The 19,413-nt window shown below is 52.3% G+C and overlaps 7 protein-coding genes across 7 annotated transcripts; 4 read left to right on the top strand and 3 right to left on the bottom strand.

Annotated features, from left to right (window-relative positions):
- Positions 1-353: 353 nt before the first annotated feature.
- On the bottom strand, positions 354-1,702 carry PG994_014785 (uncharacterized protein; the record flags this gene model as incomplete). Its single annotated transcript, XM_066866194.1, has 3 exons — positions 354-562; positions 706-1,170; positions 1,444-1,702. The coding sequence occupies 3 exons, from the start codon at positions 1,700-1,702 to the stop codon at positions 354-356; spliced, it is 933 nt and encodes a 310-aa protein (XP_066707870.1).
- A 535-nt stretch (positions 1,703-2,237) lies between these two features.
- Positions 2,238-6,115, bottom strand: PG994_014784 (uncharacterized protein; the record flags this gene model as incomplete). The annotated part of the gene is made up of 2 exons (XM_066866193.1): positions 2,238-3,352; positions 3,406-6,115. The coding sequence occupies 2 exons, from the start codon at positions 6,113-6,115 to the stop codon at positions 2,238-2,240; spliced, it is 3,825 nt and encodes a 1,274-aa protein (XP_066707869.1).
- A 939-nt stretch (positions 6,116-7,054) lies between these two features.
- PG994_014783 (Ubiquitin carboxyl-terminal hydrolase isozyme L5) lies at positions 7,055-8,818 on the top strand (the record flags this gene model as incomplete). The annotated part of the gene is made up of 1 exon (XM_066866192.1): positions 7,055-8,818. One exon carries the CDS (start codon positions 7,055-7,057, stop codon positions 8,816-8,818), a length of 1,764 nt encoding a protein of 587 aa, XP_066707868.1.
- Positions 8,819-10,364: 1,546 nt separating this feature from the next.
- PG994_014782 (proline-specific peptidase) lies at positions 10,365-11,355 on the top strand (the record flags this gene model as incomplete). The annotated part of the gene is made up of 2 exons (XM_066866191.1): positions 10,365-11,032; positions 11,103-11,355. The coding sequence occupies 2 exons, from the start codon at positions 10,365-10,367 to the stop codon at positions 11,353-11,355; spliced, it is 921 nt and encodes a 306-aa protein (XP_066707867.1).
- A 719-nt stretch (positions 11,356-12,074) lies between these two features.
- Positions 12,075-12,308, top strand: PG994_014781 (uncharacterized protein; the record flags this gene model as incomplete). The annotated part of the gene is made up of 1 exon (XM_066866190.1): positions 12,075-12,308. The coding sequence occupies one exon, from the start codon at positions 12,075-12,077 to the stop codon at positions 12,306-12,308; it is 234 nt and encodes a 77-aa protein (XP_066707866.1).
- A 483-nt stretch (positions 12,309-12,791) lies between these two features.
- PG994_014780 (Formamidopyrimidine-DNA glycosylase N-terminal domain-containing protein) lies at positions 12,792-14,182 on the bottom strand (the record flags this gene model as incomplete). Its single annotated transcript, XM_066866189.1, is given in 4 exon segments — positions 12,792-13,279; positions 13,291-13,865; positions 13,927-14,101; positions 14,164-14,182. 4 exon segments carry the CDS (start codon positions 14,180-14,182, stop codon positions 12,792-12,794), a joined length of 1,257 nt encoding a protein of 418 aa, XP_066707865.1.
- Positions 14,183-14,845: 663 nt separating this feature from the next.
- On the top strand, positions 14,846-16,297 carry PG994_014779 (uncharacterized protein; the record flags this gene model as incomplete). The annotated part of the gene is made up of 4 exons (XM_066866188.1): positions 14,846-15,065; positions 15,142-15,586; positions 15,649-15,862; positions 15,917-16,297. 4 exons carry the CDS (start codon positions 14,846-14,848, stop codon positions 16,295-16,297), a joined length of 1,260 nt encoding a protein of 419 aa, XP_066707864.1.
- Between the last annotated feature and the right edge of the window lie 3,116 nt (positions 16,298-19,413).

The following is a 19,413-nucleotide window of genomic DNA, read 5'->3' as shown; positions in this document are numbered from 1 at the left end:
TCACAGCGGTCTGAGGCTGGTGGCTGGATTTGTTGGCTGTGGATGAGCAAAAGAGAGGCAGCACCCCGTTGCACGTCTCACCCTGCCGCTGCGCATATCTCTAGAGATGGTCTCATGCCTTTGATGATGGTTCAACAAAATTTTGATATAGTAACACTTTGGCCTGGTATATAGAATCATGCATCACCAGAAAGAAGACTGGCCATTCAGTATGCCACAAAGGCTTCTCTCGTCAGCGCACACGCTGACGAGCATCACATAGTGTCTATACATCAAACAGGAGGAGATACTTATCCAAATTGCGATATGTACAGTAGCTCACCGAAATATACACGTCTCCAATAAGCCCGCTACTAACTCTGGGACTCGCCTTGTGGAATATGCATTCCATGTGCGCCCCTGTAGGACGCGACCGAAGGAGGTTTCCACCCGCTCTGAGCCAAGAGGGCTTCATCTTCGAGCCGGAAGACCTCGACCTTGAGCGGACGGCAGCACTTGATCATCTCCTTCTCGCTATCGGCGCCGAATCCCCACAGGGAGAGATCTCCACCGGGACATGTACCTGCCATCATTGTCAGTTCGACGAGGACAAAAGGGGGATGATCAGGTTCGAAATGGGGGGGCAGCACTCTGCAAAATGACGAGATGAAGGAACCATTCGAATCAAACAAAGTAGAAGAAACAAAAACCACAAACTCCACGTACTCAACGCCATCAGAAGATCCTGCTCCGCGAGAAACTCGATACTATCCACCTTCTCCGCGGGACACGGGTTCATGAAATAGCGGCCCTGCTCGTCGAGGCCCGTGACCTGGAAGATGTTGATGACGTCGTGGACGTCGCTCTCGCGGAGCCCGAACTCCATGACGGCCCGGGTCAGGTTGGAGTGGCAGTGGTAATCGTAGCCGCCGCCACTCTCGCCGACCCCGGAGAGGACCGCGTTGATATAGGGGTCGCACCGCGTCCCCAGCAGGTCGTGGACCCGCCCGCCGTGCTCGTCGACGCCGTACCACGCCAGCGAGTCGTGGAGGATGGTGGTCAGGGGTCGCATGTAGGGCAGGCAGGACCACAGGCGGTCGTGGGTGCTCACGTGCGAGGCGTGCAGCTGCCGCGTGCGCGAGGCCCAGAAGCGCTCGCGCGGGTTATGGGCGTTCCAGATGTTCAAGTCGCCTGGTAGATACATGTGTCGGTATTAGTCTTGTTGCTCTGCGAACCAAACAACCCCCCTTGTATAAGTGTAGTTGGAGGGTGGCAGCAGGGAGCTGGCACCCCAGAGCCTCCAGTTTTCATACATGGGGAGTGGAGTGCCACGCATAAGTCAGAAACCTGGGGTCCCCGCAGAGCGGACGAGCTTTCCACCCCCAGCGCGTCCTCGACAGACCCATGACCAGACAAACCCAAAGCCCATCAAATATAACATGGATGAAAGCAGGCATCACTCACCGACCTGCGGCCCCTCGGGCGTACTGATGCGGACCACATTCCCCGCACTCACCTTCCAGGCCCGCCCCGATCGAATCGGCAGGAGGAACTCCTGGTCCAGGACGCGCGGCGCCTGCTGGATCTCCTGATAGAGCTCCTCGTCCACAGCCAGCGGGCTCCCTGAAGTGGGGAGGTACGCAGGCGGCATCTTGGGCACGGGCTTCCGGGTCTCGAGTCGGGCTCGGTCGGCAGGTGACATGGGCGGCGGCTGGTCTGCCATGGCTCTGGTTTAGTTCAGGGGCTGCTTGTTGTGGTGACGCGGCTGATAAAGAGAGGTAATTATATAAGTATACAATCGCGATCTGGCACCGAGTGAATGTGACGAAGAAGACGAAAATCGAACTCGAGAAGTGCCTTGTGCGGAGCTGGGCTCGAGTAGATGTGTCAACATTGGGACGACTTTAGTGTGGTGACCCACCCCGAAGTTCGGAACCAACATGGAGAAGCGGAAGTATATATCCTCCCTCCCTCCTTGGCGCACATTCGAGACGATGAAGAGAAGAAAACGAAAGGTTTATTGGATGCGAATTACCCGCCTGTTCATATCGCCTGTCTGTGTAATGTGTTATTCTCCACAGCAAGCCAGTCAAGATTGCCATACCAGAACGCCATTGCTCATGCACGCATTCTAGATGCTTTTCCACTCCCAAGCTCCCTAACCAACCCCCTAGCCCAGCTACACACACTACTAACTCTTTACATCATCATCTATTGTTGACATGTCCAAAACCAGACCGAGCCTAAGCTACGAGGACCTAGTATTGGAGCCTCTTCTGCCCTTTGTCCGCCTTCGTCTCCGTGTTCAACGTACTGAAGGCGCAGAACTTATCCTTGATCGCCACCACCTCGTACGTACCCTCGAGGTTGGCCATGATCGACTTGCTGTAATCGTAGCTCACATCATGGCGCGTTTCCAGGATCTGGCTGGCTTGGCCCCGGCGCGCGTTGGTGCTGCGCGTGTACGTGTACTCGAACGGCGGCGTTCCCCAGAATTCAAACAGAATCTCCACTTGCCCGCCCTCGTGAATGTCGACCTTGTTGGTCTTACCACGCGATATCTTAACCGAGGGCATTGGATGAATATTCTTTGCCAGATGAACCGCTGCTCGGCACTCAGACGCCTTGTCACTAATGGACGTAATCGTGAATTCGCCAGCCGATTCAGCAATACGACGGAAGTTGGTCGTTTGAGACTTGGCCTTTCGCTCTTTGCCATCAAACGAGTAGAGAACCTCGAAAGGCGGCGTTCCGGAGAGCGTGTACGCGATTCGCTCACCCACGCAGTAGTCGGTTCGCGTCTCCAAAGGATAGATGGCCGGCGCGTCGAACACATGCACCTGCACCGACGGTCCTCCCACCTCCGTCTTCTGCTGGCAGCCCCGAGCGTCTCGGATCTTGCGAATACGGATCCATTGAGTTCCCAGCTTGAGGAATTGTCGGGGAATCTGGATACCGTAGTTGTTGGTAGGAATGTTCGGGATGCGGTGCATCTCTGCCATACTGCCAGACTGGTGACGGATCTCGATTTCGAGGTAAAAAGGAGCCACACCCTCGAGCTTGACCGGGATCTTCTCTTCATAGTCTTGCTCCGACATGCAAAGCTTGAAGGCCTGCCCGGGCTTGACGAATGTTGCTGACGGCCTGGCATTGACAACTTGCTCCAGCACCAGGGGTTTAAATTTCCTCTTGTCGTTGTTATACAGGTTGTCAGCAAGTGCAGAGAATTTGTACGTATACAAGCCAGCTTTAATGGTGTCCAAGGGTATCGAGGCCTTGCCCAGAGCAGCATCGAATTGCTTCTGGGCGACTGCTCCTGACCCAGTTCTTGGCTTGTGCTTGACCTCGTAAGAAACGTGGTAAGGAGGAGAGCCTGCAAAATGTGATTAGCCACGATCAGTCCATCATAATTTGTTTTCAGCATACCTTTTAGCATGACCTCGAAACCGTCGATATCCCCTTCGCATACATCTTGTTTGACAAACACGTCATTCTTCGCTGTTATGGTGTCATCGGGGATGAGGTTCAGCTCTGGCCGTGGGAACCAGTGCACGTCAAAGCGTGATGCCTTCGGGTCTATCTGTCCACGGCACTGGCTGTCTGTTACGCCAACGAGTTCGTAGTTGCCGCGCTCGGTTATCTCGATATAATCGTTGCTGGAGCTGGCAACCCGGATTTGGTCACCCTTGTCACCCTCGAGGTTGCGGTAAGTGACCCTCCAAGGCCCATCGCCGGATAGGCGCAAAGGAAGATTGACCTTGGCATCCTCGACGACCGTCGTAATCCTCTTGCTCTCAAGAAGGCCAAACCCAACGCGTGGACGCTGTCGCCGCACGGATATCCTGGTCTCTTCTTTCAAGAAGATACGACAGCCTGTCCGGTCTTGTATACTAGTCAGCGACAGAGTGTACTCGCCTCCCTGAGAAAAGGGGGCCGTCTCTATGGTGTATGTATCGCTAGTGATCTGCGTGGCCTTCTCGGATTTCTTCTTGCCGTCATGAACCAATTCCCACTCAAGGGTGAAGGGTCCGTCGCCAAGCAGTTTGACGTCCAGCTTGACGGGCTCGTCTAGGCAAGCGGTAATGACATCTGAAGGGTTTTGGATGAAGGCGGTTGCTGGCGGCTTGACATACTGCTCAAGAGTGTATTCATCGGCCAATGGCAGGGGGACTGAGTAGATGGCGTCGTCCAATTTCCTGAATTTGTACTGGTATCTGCCGGCACTTCTTGGTAGGAGCTCGATTTGTTGTCGCAGACCCTTGACCTCGACTCTTTCCCTTCTGGTCCGTTCCAGGTCGCTAATAACATCATATTGGATGTTGAACGGAGGGGTACCGACGAGATCCAGGTTCACCCTTAGGCCGATTGAGTTCCCAGCGCACTTGTCTGGGATTTCTTCCGCCTGGATCGATAACTTAGGTTCCAGAGGGTTGAGCAACAGACAAGACGAGGGCTCGTCGATTTCACCTTCACAGGACTCGCAAGTGACTGACTTGAGCGTGTACAGACCAGGGGCAGTAATGGTGGGTTGATCGTAAGCGCCCTTAGCAGTGAACGACCCGGTCTCGACGGCGTCCCCATGGTCACCACTCTTCGTAAGCTTGTCAACGGGTGAAAATAGCCAGTTGACGGTATATGTGGCACTCTGCGCCTCAGGGCCGGCAATGTCAAATTTGACCGGTAGCTTCTTGTCCTTGCCCTTAGCAACCTTAAGAGGGTTACGTAGATCACAGCCGACAAGTGTCGCCCGGGGCCGCTCCCTGACACCGAAATTTTGGTACAGGTGCTTAGGCTTGGGCTTGAAATCGACCTCATTGTCAGGTGCGACATACTTGACAACGTTCTGAAAAACGTCATGTACCTCATCGATCGAATACTGCCACTCCCCGGCCTGATTCATCGATTCGTTGAGCGCTACAGTGACTGTCTGTGCTCTAGCCCAGGTGAAGTCCTCTTCTCCTGGACGGATCAGGCTGCTAAGCTTGCCGGCGCCCATGAGAGGAGACGAGAAACCATCGGGCTGGAGGCTTTGGAAGTGGAAGCTGTGATCCTGGCCATTGATAACGCGACTGTATACAATCTTCAATGGTGGGGTGCCATAGACCTCGAGGGACAGATCCGACAAGTCGTTGATGCATCTGGTTGATGATTCCGCAGGCCGTACACGTGCTTTGGGACAGGGAACCACATATGTTGGCTCACCCGCCCTCTGCACATCCAACTTGTATTCGTCCAGGACCTTATTCAGGCGATAGGCACCAGGCTTCTTGACAGGGAAGTCATAAACATAAGAGGTGACGGACCCGTCCTCTGTGATCTTCCGTGCCTGCTTTTCGATTTCGCGAATCTGAGAGCGGCTCAGCTTCACGACCTCCTCGTTGTTTGTCTCGAAATCGATGCGCATAATCTCCACCTCGACGGGAATCGTTGCGTTGAAGTACAAGGGCACCGCAACCGTATTGCGACCAGGACCGATGCAGAATGGAGTCTTTGTAGGATTGAGCATAGCAGAGCCCTCAGGCAGGATGTTGATAATCTGCTTGCCCATGATCAGGGAGGAATTGTGCAAGATATTGTTGACCTTGACATCGCTGCCTGAAAGTGAGATCTCGCTTTCCGAGAACATGAGATTGACAATGCTCAGCAACCAGGTTGTCAAGATGAATTGGATATTGAACATCAGCAACCAGTTCAGGATGAACTGAACGACGAACATGGTGATGACCACCGGTTGCGACAAATCTAGCCATGGTATCCTCAGGGTGGGCAGTGCGACGAACAGGTAGACGAAATCTATGCCAACCCATTTTGTGAAGGAGGTAAAAGAGCCAGTGCCGGTGGTGACGACTTGCAGCCAGTCGTATAGCCTCCATGCGAACAGCGCAGCATATATGGCAAAGGCGTAGAATCTTTGACTTGGTCCATCCACGATATTCAATGGTATTAAGGGCTCTCGTTCGGGCACCGGGGCGGCCGTATTTGTGGGAGCGGGCGGCAGGGTTGGCTTGGCCGGCTTTTGTTGTCTGGGAGGATCTCTCGCACTCGTGTTGAAGGCATCTCCATTTCGTGCTCTGGGAGCAGCTGTAGCTGGGGTGGCTGGAAAGCCACCCGCCCGCATGCGCGGCGTCGCATTCATGGCATTCCGTGACGATGGTAAGCGGTCATGAGAGAAAGCAATGGCTGTCGGAGGATGGGGAGAGGAAGACAGGATGGGTCGCCGACCGGCTGCTTGGGAATTAAATGGCGGTCAACCGTGTCTAGATACCCACGACCAGGCAGAAATCGTCGGGATCCAGAAATACTTTGTTGTTGGAGCAATCAATGAATCCTCAGAAGCTCCAAAGGCTCAAGTTGGATAGTAAACACACACTAAAGGCCGGACCCATGCTCTCGAAATCTTTCCGTGCCAGTCACCCAGTCACGTCCAAAAAAAGATTGGGTATCCAAACGGGCGCGTCTTGAAAGCTGGATCCACTTGTGCGCCGTTATGCACTACGCTGGCCGTGCATAAATTCTTCAATAAGACAAGCAGACAAGGGCCCTGGCTGCTTCGTAAGACCAGAGTTTCGGGTCCACTAGAGCTTAGGTTAGCTGCCAGCCACAGCTATGGATCTACAGCTACAGCTACAGCGGGCTACTGTACTGCTATTGTACTGCTATTGTACCATATTACCTCCTACCAACAGCCCTCATAACATTGAGATCCCAGCAGGTGACAAAGGCACACCTTGACATTCAGAATATTTTAATCATGGAAGTGATTGTTCATGCATGAATGAAATTAAAACCTTGTCCTACTTTCAAACTGTACTTCTCTTTGAAAGTCGCTCAACTCCAATCTGGGGAGCCTGTGGTGGTTGCCAAAATCATTTTCGCCTGTCAGTTGCCGGTTTGTACTCCAATGCCGCAGCCTCTTACATACTCTCTGCCTGGGACTCCTAGAGCGTTTTCGGATACTTAGATTATTTATTTTGGCCTCAGTCTGGTGTCTTTCGCCGATTTTCTACGCGCCCTTTTCAGTCTCATTAGGGATACCTTCATTCCCTCACGAATCATGAATAATATTCCGGCAACAATGGATGAAGGTGCAGACCTGGTCAGCCGTACCAAGGTGGATGATGCGACGGGCCATGAGTCTGAAAACCTCAACCAAACATCAGACCCAGGCCATTTCAAGGACAATCACATGGCGGAGACTACATCGCAAGGCACAGCGGATAATGGTATGAAGGCAGCACACTCAGAGCCTAGCACAACACAGCAAGTCATGAACTCAAATACCGTGAACGTGAGCGTGCAGCAGCAGATGGAGATTGAGCACCATATTACTATAAGTAATAGCACAGTACCAGAACCCCTCACTACAACGAGCGACGGCAAGAAGGACCAGGAGGATCCGGAGGTAGTTACTACAGCCGCAGCAGAGGACTGGGATACGACGACGCTCAACCCCACCGAGAGCACCAGGTCGGATTCTCTGTCATCCTCAAAGCCCAAGGACGTCAACACATGCCCGGAACCTGATCCCATGGCACTTGTTGGTGACGACGAGCCTATCAAGCCCATTCGCCGTTCCGCACGGGCTAGGAAGATTGTCAATCGATACGAAGACGAGGAATTCCATCCTCCTTCATCATCCCTTGGCGGTACTACGAGAACTACGGTATCAACCAGACCTAAACGCAAGGCGTCAGAAATGGCATCCAAAAAGATGGAGCCAGAAACGCTGAAGGCCAACCTTGCGCAACTGGAACATTCCCTGTCTGCCATGCAACCAGGCGAGCGTAAGGAGTTCGCAGGGTGGGTAGAAATCGAGTCCGAGCCAGCTTTCTTCAACGCCATGCTGCAGTCCTTCGGTGCGCCAAGCTTCCAAATTCGCGAGCTCTGGGGCTTGGACCCGGAAGCTCTGGCATTTCTGCCGCGGCCTGTCCATGGGCTCATTTTTCTGTACCAATACAATGAGGAGGATGAGGATGAGGATATGGCCGAAAAGCGCGAGGATTGCCCGGAGGGGCTTTGGTTCGGTAACCAAACCACCGCCAATGCCTGCGCTACAGTCGCCATAATGAATATCCTCATGAACGCGTCAGATCCTGGTTTTGGTCCAGAGTTGACCGAGTTCAAGGCTGCTACCGCGGATCTACCACCGCCACACCGAGGCCAAATGCTCGACAAGAACGACTTCATCCGTGGGATACACAATAGTACTGCACGGCGCCTCGATCTACTCTCAGAAGATTTGTTGCTGGACAACAAATTCGAGGAGTGGGAGAAGGAACAAAAGAAGGTTTTGAGCGCCAAAAAGAAATCAACAGCCCGGAAGACTTCAGGCAACGGGAACAAGAAGAAACCCCCGAGAAAAAGGAAGAGGGACATAGAGATAGCGAACCACTACATCGCTTACGTCCCAGTGGCCGGCCGCGTCTGGGAACTTGACGGCCTCGAGGCTAAACCGCTCTGCCATGGCACGTACGCCACCCCAGAGTCTCCAGAGAATGGCAATGAAGACAACGAGTTGATACAGCCGTGGCTGCACATCGCCTCGTCCGCGATCGCAGCGCGTATGGAGGCGAGCGTCGACGCTCAGCTCAACTACAACTTGCTGGCTGTGTGCGATGCTCCTCTGCTCGCCGGCGCTGATGGGGACAACGTGGCTGAGGCCGAAACGGACCAAGGAGAGAAACGAAACCCGACACCTGAGGAACAAGAGATCATCGAGATAAGACACGAGGCAATGACCAAGATGGAGAGTCGGAGACTGGACTACACGCCGGCGATCCACGCGTTCATCGTCAAATTGGCTGAGATGGGACTACTACGGGACGCGCTCAAGGACTGAGACATACGTGCCCCTTACTCACAGTGAGCATGATCGTCCATAGTGTATTGCTTCATATGGAGAGCGAAGGCGTTTGGGGGCTGTTGCTTAGACTGCAAAACTAAGGGGGAAAGGAAACTACGCGTTAGGCTTAGTGCTACATGCCCTCGTCAACTTACGAACTACAAATGAGATGTTCTTTCGACTCACTTGATTGTACAACCCTAATATTAGGTTGTTGGTGTCTCTCGATTACTCTTGTCGCAGTAGAGTCTATGCCGCTATCCCAAGACTTGATCGACACAACGGGCGATCACGAATGGCTTTCCCCGAGAAGTTTGTATGCAATCCTCTATGTCCAGTCAGACAAGAAGTCCAAACTTATAAGCAGTTATAGAAGACTTCACTTACGCCAAGCCACGGTAATGCCAATCCGCGCCAGCTGTAGTGCCGCTCCCGTGCAAGTCAGCAGCCAGGTTGCGATAGGAATCCAGGCAAACCCATGAGTGACTGACACTATATGCTCTGGTTTCGCGTCTCTGGGGAAGAGTTCCTGTTATTTTCACCATGGTCGAATGGACTGTGGTGGTTGCCTTTGGTTCTCGAGGGTTGAGTCTTGCTATTTGAAGTGGCTATGATGCAATACGATGCTGGGAGGCTGCCGATGGTTGAGCAAGGGCTTCAGGAACCATCGTTGGCGGAGGCCAAATAGTGTTGAGTGGGAAGAGGCACCGAGAGTTGTCACACGAGCGGCCGTGGGCCTGAGCCGATCATAATCAGTGGCATAAACACCGCGGGTATCCCGGACGAAGGCAGAAACCACAAAATCACCAAGAACCTAAATAATCCTTAATCGTTCATCAGACTACTATATGGCAGAATAATGGTTGGAGTCACGGTCTGGTCCATTAAATATACCACAGTATTAAGACGGACAATTATGCATCCAAGCATAACGTATAATCTGCACCGAAGGGGCATGTATCGGTGTTGGTAAGGGTAGGCAGCTATCAAGTTGAAGCAAGGGAGCGATCGTAACCCAATATCCGGTCCATGTATACGACGCTACATGCAATAGTTGTTGTGTCAACTATCCCCAACACTCCCCAAGACTGCTTGACATCACATGCCAAACTCGCAACGTGATTGGTTATGGAGGTTCGCCTACGTCGTAGCAAGAACCTGTAGGCTGGCTACCTCAGCTTCGTGCCGTAACTGACGATTTGGAATGCAAACTACACCGTCGGCATCGTTCCCGGTATCTCACCGCAGCCCTGGCAGTTCTTGCAGATTTCAGGCGCGGCATCATGGAATCCGACAATTATCAAGAATACAACCTACCTACACTCAAACCCTTCATGCTTTGCCCTTGCATTTCTACATCACTGCCCCACAGAGAAGGGGTACGGAATAGTTGGAGGTAATGTAAGCACCTATGTAGGTTAAGGGGCGGGGACATATGTGCACACGCCTACTGGTTCGGTTTATAACAGAACGCTAAGCTGTTCAAGGCGCTCCCTCAATTGCTTTCTCCCACACGCATTCAAGATTTAAAAGACGAAGAATCATGGTTTACACGGAAGAGGGGACCGTTGGTTTTAAGGTCGCTGGCCTTCCCGAGCCCTGCAAAACGTGGTACAAGGTTGTGGGCGAGCTCGACGCATCCAAGACACCTCTGATCGTAGTTCATGGCGGGCCCGGGGCATGCCACGACTACCTGCTGCCACTGACAGACCTTGCCTCTTCAGTGCCTCTGGTGTTCTACGATCAGATTGGGAATGGGCGATCCACGCATCTGCCAGATAAAGATGGCGACGAGGAGTTTTGGTCAGTCGAGCTATTCATGGACGAACTCGACAACCTCATCTGTCATCTAGGGCTCCAAGAACGACCCATCGACATCTATGGCCATTCTTGGGGCGGCATGCTAGTGGCCGAATGGGCCGTGACACCATCGCGCGCGGCGAATCTCCGACGCCTCATCGTCACAAGCAGCCTGGCAAGCATGGATCTGTGGCGAAAGGGCATTACAACTTTGAGGAACAAACTCCCACAAGACATTCAAGACACGCTCAGCCGTGCGGAAGAGAAGAAGGATTTCGAGAGCCCCGAATACGAGACAGCCGTCGAGGTCTTCTACAAGCGACATCTCAGCCTAGAGCGGCCTTGGCCTTCGAAGGAGGTTAAGGCTGCACTTGACTGGTCTGCCAAGGATCCGACGACGTACGGTACTATGTGAGTCTTACCTTTACCATTGTCGGCATGAGAAAACCCCATCATGGAGGCGAGCTGATGATACGTGCAGGTACGGTCCCAGTGAGCTATACGCCTCCGGCTCGCTTCGCGACTGGACTTGTATCCCGCTGTTGGGCAAGATCCACGTTCCCACCCTTCTGATCAACGGATCCGACGATGAAGCCCAAGATGTGGCGATGCAACCTTTCTTTGATTGCATTGAGAAAGTGAAGTGGATTACACTGGACGGTGCCGCCCACTTCTCGCATTCTGACCAGCGGCAGAAACATGTGCAACACATCAGGGAGTTTATAACCGCCTAGGCTCATGGCCCTGCGGCAGGCGTGCAGTAGGCGTGCAGTAGGCGTACCACCGAGTAACGGGTTGACAATGTAACTTCATCGCGATAACGCTGACAGTGGTCAAGCAATTGGGGAGCTTGGGACTGGGCGATAGGTATCCGACTGGGCCGAACTCATGTATTGATCTGCAGCGAACCATGGTCTCTGGCGCCTACATGTGCAGAACTTAGGCGATTGCTTATCAAGGCCGACTACAACACTTCGTGACCTCCAAAGCCTGCCGGTCGCTTATTGCGCCTACTATGGCAGGTCTTCGAATTTGCCACAGATAACTTCGCGTGAGACGTTCCTCTGGCAAGGATCGGTAATGATGGATCTATGGACCTGCCTCTAAAGAGTGACGATTAGATGCGTTAAAGCGACTAGCCGCCGTGGAAACAACCGTATGATTGGGAGGGTAGGTAATTAGAGGTGAGGGGCACGTAAGGATTGAAAGATGGTGTCGGAATACCACTCATTGCAATTCATGTACGTGAGATTATCAAAGTAACCTCGGGGTGTCAGGGTGTGTTGGAATACCACACCTTCAAGGCTGACATTGGAGCAAATCCGCAGCTTTTCAGCGGCTTCCCCCACACACCAACATTACTCTTGAAAAGGTAGAGCAGTACATGGTTGGGAATTAGCCGGGAAATAATTGGCCGAATGAGCTGACTGCACTATCAAAGCCACAACACCGTATGTGGCCGGGCGCCAACTGCTGGGACATCCTGATACTCCCATTCGAACTCAGCACGTTTCACCTCTGGGGCGCAGGGCATTGGAGAGCCAACGCGAAGACCGAGGTGATGCCCCAGGTTGAAGCGACTACGGCGGTGGCGGCTATAGTAAGACGTTATGGCAAGAAGGGCGACGAGGAGGGATATCTTCACAGCGACGAGAGCCAGGATGTGGAGAATATCAGCACTGTATAAGGCCTGCTCCTCTCATCATTAGTTGAAGTAGTTGCTAGTCCATGACCTCACCTTGAAGGCTCCATCGAGGCCTTTTACTGAGAAACCATATTGACTATTTCCGATGACTTGTCCATCGGGACTCAGCATAGCAGCAGCCTGGCCGATGTCTAATGGCCGAGTAGAGCGATGCAGCTAATGGTTAAAAGTTAGATACCGCCTTCAAGCGGCATGCCTCAGGTTCTGTTACGGCATCTAGGTGTGTATGGACAATCTAGTTTAGTGGTAATGTCAAGATCATGGATAACAGATGCAATCAATGGCAAGGATAGGAGAAGAAGTGCTTCCATAGCAAACATGAATTGCCAGGAGTAGATAACTACGCGTCAGAACCAAATATTAGTACCACATCCAAATCCTACAAAAGCATCGCCCAGGGGACCACCATAATGAACGCTGTCAATACGGAGGTGATGCCATCCTCAAGCAACCTCAACCTTCATGTCAAATATCCTTTGCCCTGAGCCTCCCCGACCGTCTGCGCCCCAATTCTGGCGTAGGATCCACCGATTTGGCTTCCGGCTTGCTCTTCTTCGTTTTGGTGTCACTGAAGTCGACAGGCTCTGCGTCTGTAGCTGAGCCCTTTCGAGGGTTCTTTATATTCCTCTTGATAGGAGCCACCTCCTCAGGGGCTGCTTCCTCCACTTCCTCCTTCACGGCCTTGCGCTTCGCCGGCCTCACCGTCTTGGGCGCTGGCTGCTCTTCCTCTTTCTTGATAGCCTTGGCCTTGCCACCCTTCTTGGGCGTTTTCTCCTCGAAGTACTTGCTCTCCGCACCGTTTTCCAGAGCTTCACGCTCCTCCTTGGTATCTGGCATAGTGGTTTTGCCCGTCTTCTTCTGTACACTGGGCACCACACAGCTGGTTCGTCCGCCAACGGTGATAAATACGATCTTCTCGCCGGTTGGCAGAGTAGTGGCAGCGTCTTTCTTCCCTTGCCCCAACGGTGGTTGAACAGCCAATCCTCTGGGAACTTGTCTGAGTCGCCCAGATGACCCACCGCAGTATCGCACACATACATGATCGACTTGAACAGCCTGCGCATGCCCTCGTCGCTGAAGTCGTCCGAGTACTGCTCGGGATGCAGCTTGGCATGGTACATGATCTCGTCGCCGACCCAGTTGCCGATGCCGCTAATCATGGCCTGGTCGAGCAACAGGGCTTTGATGGGCACGTGGCGGCTCCGCATCTTCTGCTTGAGGTAGTCCTCGGTGAAGAGGTCCTTGTCGACCACGGGGTCGGGGCCGTTCTCCTTGAGCGGCGAGTGTTTTCGAATGTCGTCGCCAGGGCAGTGGACGAGGCGGACGCGCCCGAAGCGCCGGGCGTCCGTGAAGGCCACCTCGACTTTGGGGTCGCTGTCGGTCTCCAGCTGAAACTTCCAGAAGCGCGGCGGCCACTCCTCCTTGTCGTTCTTGGTCTTCTCGATGTACCGTGTGTAGCCCGTCTGTTCTGAGCGGATGTGAATCCACCCAGTCATGCCAAAATGCATGACCGGATGCGGTGGAGTATCCAAAGTAATCCTAGAAACAGGATTGTCTCAGTCTCCGGGTGCATTTCCCCGACCCAGCGTGTGTGTCCTACCAGAAATATTTGCCTTGGCTCCCGGCGCTTACAACCTGCTTCCCCGTAACGGCTTTCTGGAACTCGGCGCCGGTGGTCCCTACTTTGCCAAAGACATTGCTGTCGTCTGCAGCTACGACCTTACTGATTCTTTTGCCGACCAAATGCTGGCGCAGGAAATGGGTTATACGAGCAACTTCGCCTCACGCGTCAGTGAATGGGGTACACACCAAATAAGGAGTCAGCAGGCTTCCTTACCTTCGGCGATCTCAGGCATCGTTGACTGGTAGTACAGAGATCTTATTAATTAAAAAAAGAGTGTAGAATAGAAAGGTCACTTCTCTAGATCAAAAACCACAGGCGCCTCCGTAGCTGGGGTGGTTGATCAACACCCCTGGAACCTGGTGCCTGGCAGTCTCGTTATCGACTTCGCGCCTTTCGTCACATCGTTGATCTCGGGTTACCCGTACAGTACTCACTTTGTTTCGGCACTGTACCTTAGGTACCCAGTGACTCGTGAGCATTAACCTCAGTCAACTCAATTGAAAGGCCCAAGCTCGCACTATTGGAAGGCGGCAGGCCAAGCCAGCACGGGCTGAACGTTAGCCATCGGTCCCTGTCCCTTGTGGGCACCCCGCGAAGGGATTGGGCCATTTTTCTTTATCGCAGCTCCCCCCACGTTACTTAACCCAAGGTTTGATGAACTTTTTTGACGCAACCCTGACTTGGCATGCGGTCTTACCCTCCCAGTCGTACGATGCCTGGATTGCAACTTTCCCCCTTCGTCAACAACAGCCAGAAATGAACAACTCTGCAAATACCGCCAGATCCAACCACTCGACGGACAATCCACCTCAGATCCTCTGACGTATTACCCACCCGTTGCGACAAGCCTGCCATTGGTAGATAAGAAGCCGTCAACCGTCCGGGTCGAGTCAAAATGGTTAGGAATATTGTGATTCTTTCGGGCAACTCGCACCCACACCTGACCGAGAACGTTTGCAACCTTCTTGGCATAGCTTCGGGCGATCGTGTCTTGAGCAAGTTCTCGGGCGGCGAGAGCAGATGCGAGATCAAGGATTCTGTACGGGGAAAGGATGTTTTCATTATTCAGACTGGAGGCGGCGCAGTCAACGACAATTTGATGGAGCTATGTATCAGTGAGTATACCATCTATATTCGCTCTCCTGCTGCCGCCGCCCTCCATCTGCCGGGCTAACCAGCATGTATCATCAGTGATATCAGCTTGCAAGACCGGCTCCGCCAAACGAGTCACGGCCATAACTCCACTCTTCCCCTATTCGCGCCAGCCCGACCTAGCCTACCGCAAGCAAGGCGCTCCTCTCAGTAAACCAACTTCCGACAGCAAGTACACATTCGAAAGTGTGCCGCCCACCCCTGGTCTCGGGGTTGCCCAGAGTGCCGCCTTGAGCAATGGTGTCGATTTGAGTAAGGCTCTTAACAAAGTCCGTCTCTCACATCAGGAGCGGAATGGAAGCACTGGTCGAAGTCATTCCGGCTCCATAGCCTCCCAGCCAGGGAATTTTACCACGCATGACTACGACGTGAACTTGGACCCGAAAGCTGTCGAGGCTGTTGAGGCAAAGCCCGGATATAAGAGATGGGTGGCACAGGCTGGCACTTTGATCGCTGACCTGTTGACATGTGCCGGAGCGGACCAGTATGTATACCAACTCTATGAACTGGCCACATGTCATAGAGGCATGCTAATACTCATGTCAGTGTGGTTGCACTGGATTTGCACGATGCGCAGTACCAGGGGTTCTTTGACATACCCATGGACAATCTATACGGCCGCCCGCTACTGAAAAGTTACATTAAACAGCAAATTCCCGACTACAAGGAGGCTGTGATCGTCAGTCCCGATGCGGGCGGTGCGAAGCGGGCGACAGCCATTGCCGATTCTCTCGGAATGGATTTCGCTCTCATCCACAAAGTAAGCCGACGAGGTGTGGTCAGAATTCGAACCGACTCTAATTTGGTTTATTAGGAGCGTCGACCGATCAACATAACGGACCGCCAAAACGCCACCATGATGCTTGTAGGGTCAGTCCAGAATCGGGTCTGTATTCTCGTCGATGATCTGGCTGATACCGCAAATACGATCACCCGTGCCGCTAAGCTATTGCATCGCGAAGGCGCGGTCGCTATTTACGCCCTTTTGACTCACGGCATATTCAGTGGCGACGCCTTGGCACGCATCAACGCTTCTGCAATTGATAAGATTGTCGTGACCAACTCTGTCCCTCAGCAACAACACAGTGCGGTGTGTCCCGAAGCTCGAGATTCTGGACATAGCGCCCATATTGCGGAGGCCATACGACGAATCCACTACGGCGAGTCGCTGTCTAGGTTATTCCAACATGACTGAGCCAGCCATTCTACTCCAGTGATACAGCGTCTGAACGGGAGGATTCACCACAACTGGAGCAGGTGTTCACACCCTTGACCGTCTGTTGGCCTGTTCTCTAAGCGGACCATATCTTGCCTCAAGATGCCATTGTAGCGTGATACCCCTTTTTGATGAAGTTACTACTTATTGACGGTTCATCTCGGAGACTTTCATGCTTGCCTTTTACGATTGATGGGTGACACATTACTTATCTTGAAACAGGTTGGTTTTCCCGTCGCCGTCTGATTGTACCGGAGGATACATGGGCGAGACTTTACCGCCTGCCTGAGACGACCGCGTTGAGTGACAGATCGCTTTGTTTTCGTCGTGTGACCAGAAGCCGCTTCGGTATTCGGATGTGGCCGGGTCTTTGGGACAGATTGTCCCTGGGGTGTCGCATGAGTCAAAGAAAACCCCAAAAAGAAAGCATCCCGATCTACATAGCTTCGAGTATATTTGAGTAGTTTTATCACATATCCCACATGGGCATCTCAACAGACCCAAGCGAATCTTTTTTTGTCAAGGTTGCGGTTTATACTCTTCGGTGATGACCTGCCACTCCTACAATCCTCGAACAAGTGCGCTCGTTCAGGCTCGCTCACCACCCAGTCGAAGATTTGTGTTAGCAAGGCATCAACGCATCATGACACAGAGTACATGACTATCCAAATTCCCCCTAGACAGGCTTTAAGACCACACGGACCAGCACGGCCGACTTTGATATTTGCTTTTTTACTCTTTTCCCGATGTGACAGCGAACGGCTATCTGATGTAGTGTTGCCGGGTTTCCTGAAAGGGCAGTTCTACGCTTCCCACGTCTTGTGGTGTCATCAAGCGCCAACCAGCAGTCGGCCAGGCAGCTTTCAAACATGCATATGTAAACTTTCTGCAATGCTGCCTTGCCTTGCCTTGCTCTGTCCGTCCCGTCTCGGCAGTTATCTTATAGGGCAACCTGCCTGATGTCGCAGATATGCCCAAAAATTGTTGAACACCCCGATCCTACGCCCCTTCGTCAGCCATGACCAGCGGCCAGGACCTACCAATGCGTTGGGCCCAATCAGGTGTGGCTTGGCGGCTGAAAGAAGGACTCTTGTTGCAGTTACTGAGTTAGTTTGCTTCTTCTCTTATTTCCCCGTCGTAAAACGACTAATACACCGACTTTCTACCCTGTCTTGTATGCTTCTTCTGGTAAATTTACTTTCGAGGTGAGATGGAAGAATCTACTGGTTGACGTCGCCTGATGCTTTCTTTTCTCTCGTCACAATCCTAACACACATAACGGCCAGGAGAGTGATGATGTGCGGTTAGTAGAAAAGTATACCCATTAATCAAATGGCACAAAGTCTATAACCTGCATATGCGTATGCATGTAGCTTGTACCCTCACCCCCTCTTCCCTTCTAGGTAACACAACGCGCCTACGTTGGATGATGGGGTTGACAGCGCCGATGCGGACTGAGGGCTAGCAGGCCGGCTCTCGCATCCGGCGAAGCCACCGAGCCACCAAGCAAGCCACCTGAAGAAATATGATGGGGACGTGCTTGCAGCCACGGCGTCCGAATGACCTCTTACGAGATTTGGGGGTCGTCTCTGAGCGTGCAAAACTTGGCTGGGATGGGGAATGAGCCATATTGCAGCGACGATCCTCTACTCGGCCATACGACATGTGTATTCAGATACGGAGCATACCTAATATTAATAAATAAAATAACGCAGCATGCATACTCGGGTTGGTGGGAGTAGATATCGTGGGGGGTATATGGGGGTTTGGACGACAGACACATCGGCTGAATCAGAATGTGGATTGCAGTATCCCACGCTCGACGAACACAACATCTGCTTACAGAATGCAATACTTCATCTGATCATATAGTAATGTCAGTTGTTACTTATCAATCTAGAAAGGCATCTCCGAACAAGCCAGCTGAAAGCTTAATGACAAAGCCCGTTGCTATCTGCGCGATAGGGGAAGAGGTTGACACAGGGGACAGAAAGAGACGAGAATGAGATGGCAAGTCGTCGATCTCTAATACCGCCAATATCCGTTTTCTGCTGAATGTAAACAGGCGCCAAGTTGACTCAAAATATGGCAATACATCTAACTTCGAAGATTACTTGAAAGAAAGAAAAAAGCAAAAGCTTGCCTGGATGAGGCTCCTCCACACCGGCTTCCAGAACGGCAGTATTCAATCTGCTTGCTTTTCCGGTTTTGGAGTGACTTGGTGACTGACTGAGTGCTTGATGCACATCAACCCCCCAGCCCTTTTGCTTATTCTTTGCATTTCCTCAAGCGATCATTGATTCTTTCACCTCCACACTAAATACTACATTAGGTAATTGGGTGGGTAGCATGAGGCGGGAGAGCTGCCTGATATCAACTTGTGGCCATGGGAGGTTGGTGATACCGGTATATATTAAGTACTTGGCGGAAATGACACAGGAAACAGGAGATATCACATTATCAGCTACAAATTATACATTGTAACAATCGCGTGCCGAAAGCTACGAAAACGAGTGGTTGTGATCAATGGAGGGGATCCATTTGTAGCCGTTTACTTTAATGTGATGGTTCGGAATGAGTTTACGTATGTCTCACCTTGCTTGCTCCATCACCTCCGGTACTCAGATACGCGCAACCTGTGTCAAGACTTCACCGGTGACCGGGTTCCTCTTTTCTTCGGTCTGGGCTCCCCTATAAGCCTGTGAATTAGTAAGACAAGGGGGTGTTCAATCACAGAAACATAATCTTGAGTTTCATCCCCTCATTCCGGATCCGACCAAAGAACCCATATTACACACTACCAGAAAGACGCAGGGCCGACAACAGTGAGACAAAGGCCCAAAATTCACCAAGAAAATGCCTGAAACGCCATGAACAATGTAATCATCAAAGTCCCATTCACTAGCAGTAACATAAGTAGAAGTGATACCAGGGATATCGGAATGTTTGCGTGGGGGGTCCACGGCGGAGGAAAAAGAATCAAAAGCAAGCAGGAAGCCGACACCACAAGGCCAGAGCAACAGGCTCGCCTCAACATTTCCGTTTCTGACACACGAAATATTTCCATCCTTTTCCCAATATCGCCAAGTCTCAAA

Source organism: Apiospora phragmitis (genome assembly GCF_038363925.1).
Source record: "Apiospora phragmitis strain CBS 135458 chromosome Unknown utg000014l:1.0-1827420.0:1.0-1829600.0, whole genome shotgun sequence".
Lineage (NCBI taxonomy): Eukaryota > Fungi > Ascomycota > Sordariomycetes > Amphisphaeriales > Apiosporaceae > Apiospora > Apiospora phragmitis.
This window is presented reverse-complemented; position numbering and strand designations above follow the sequence as displayed.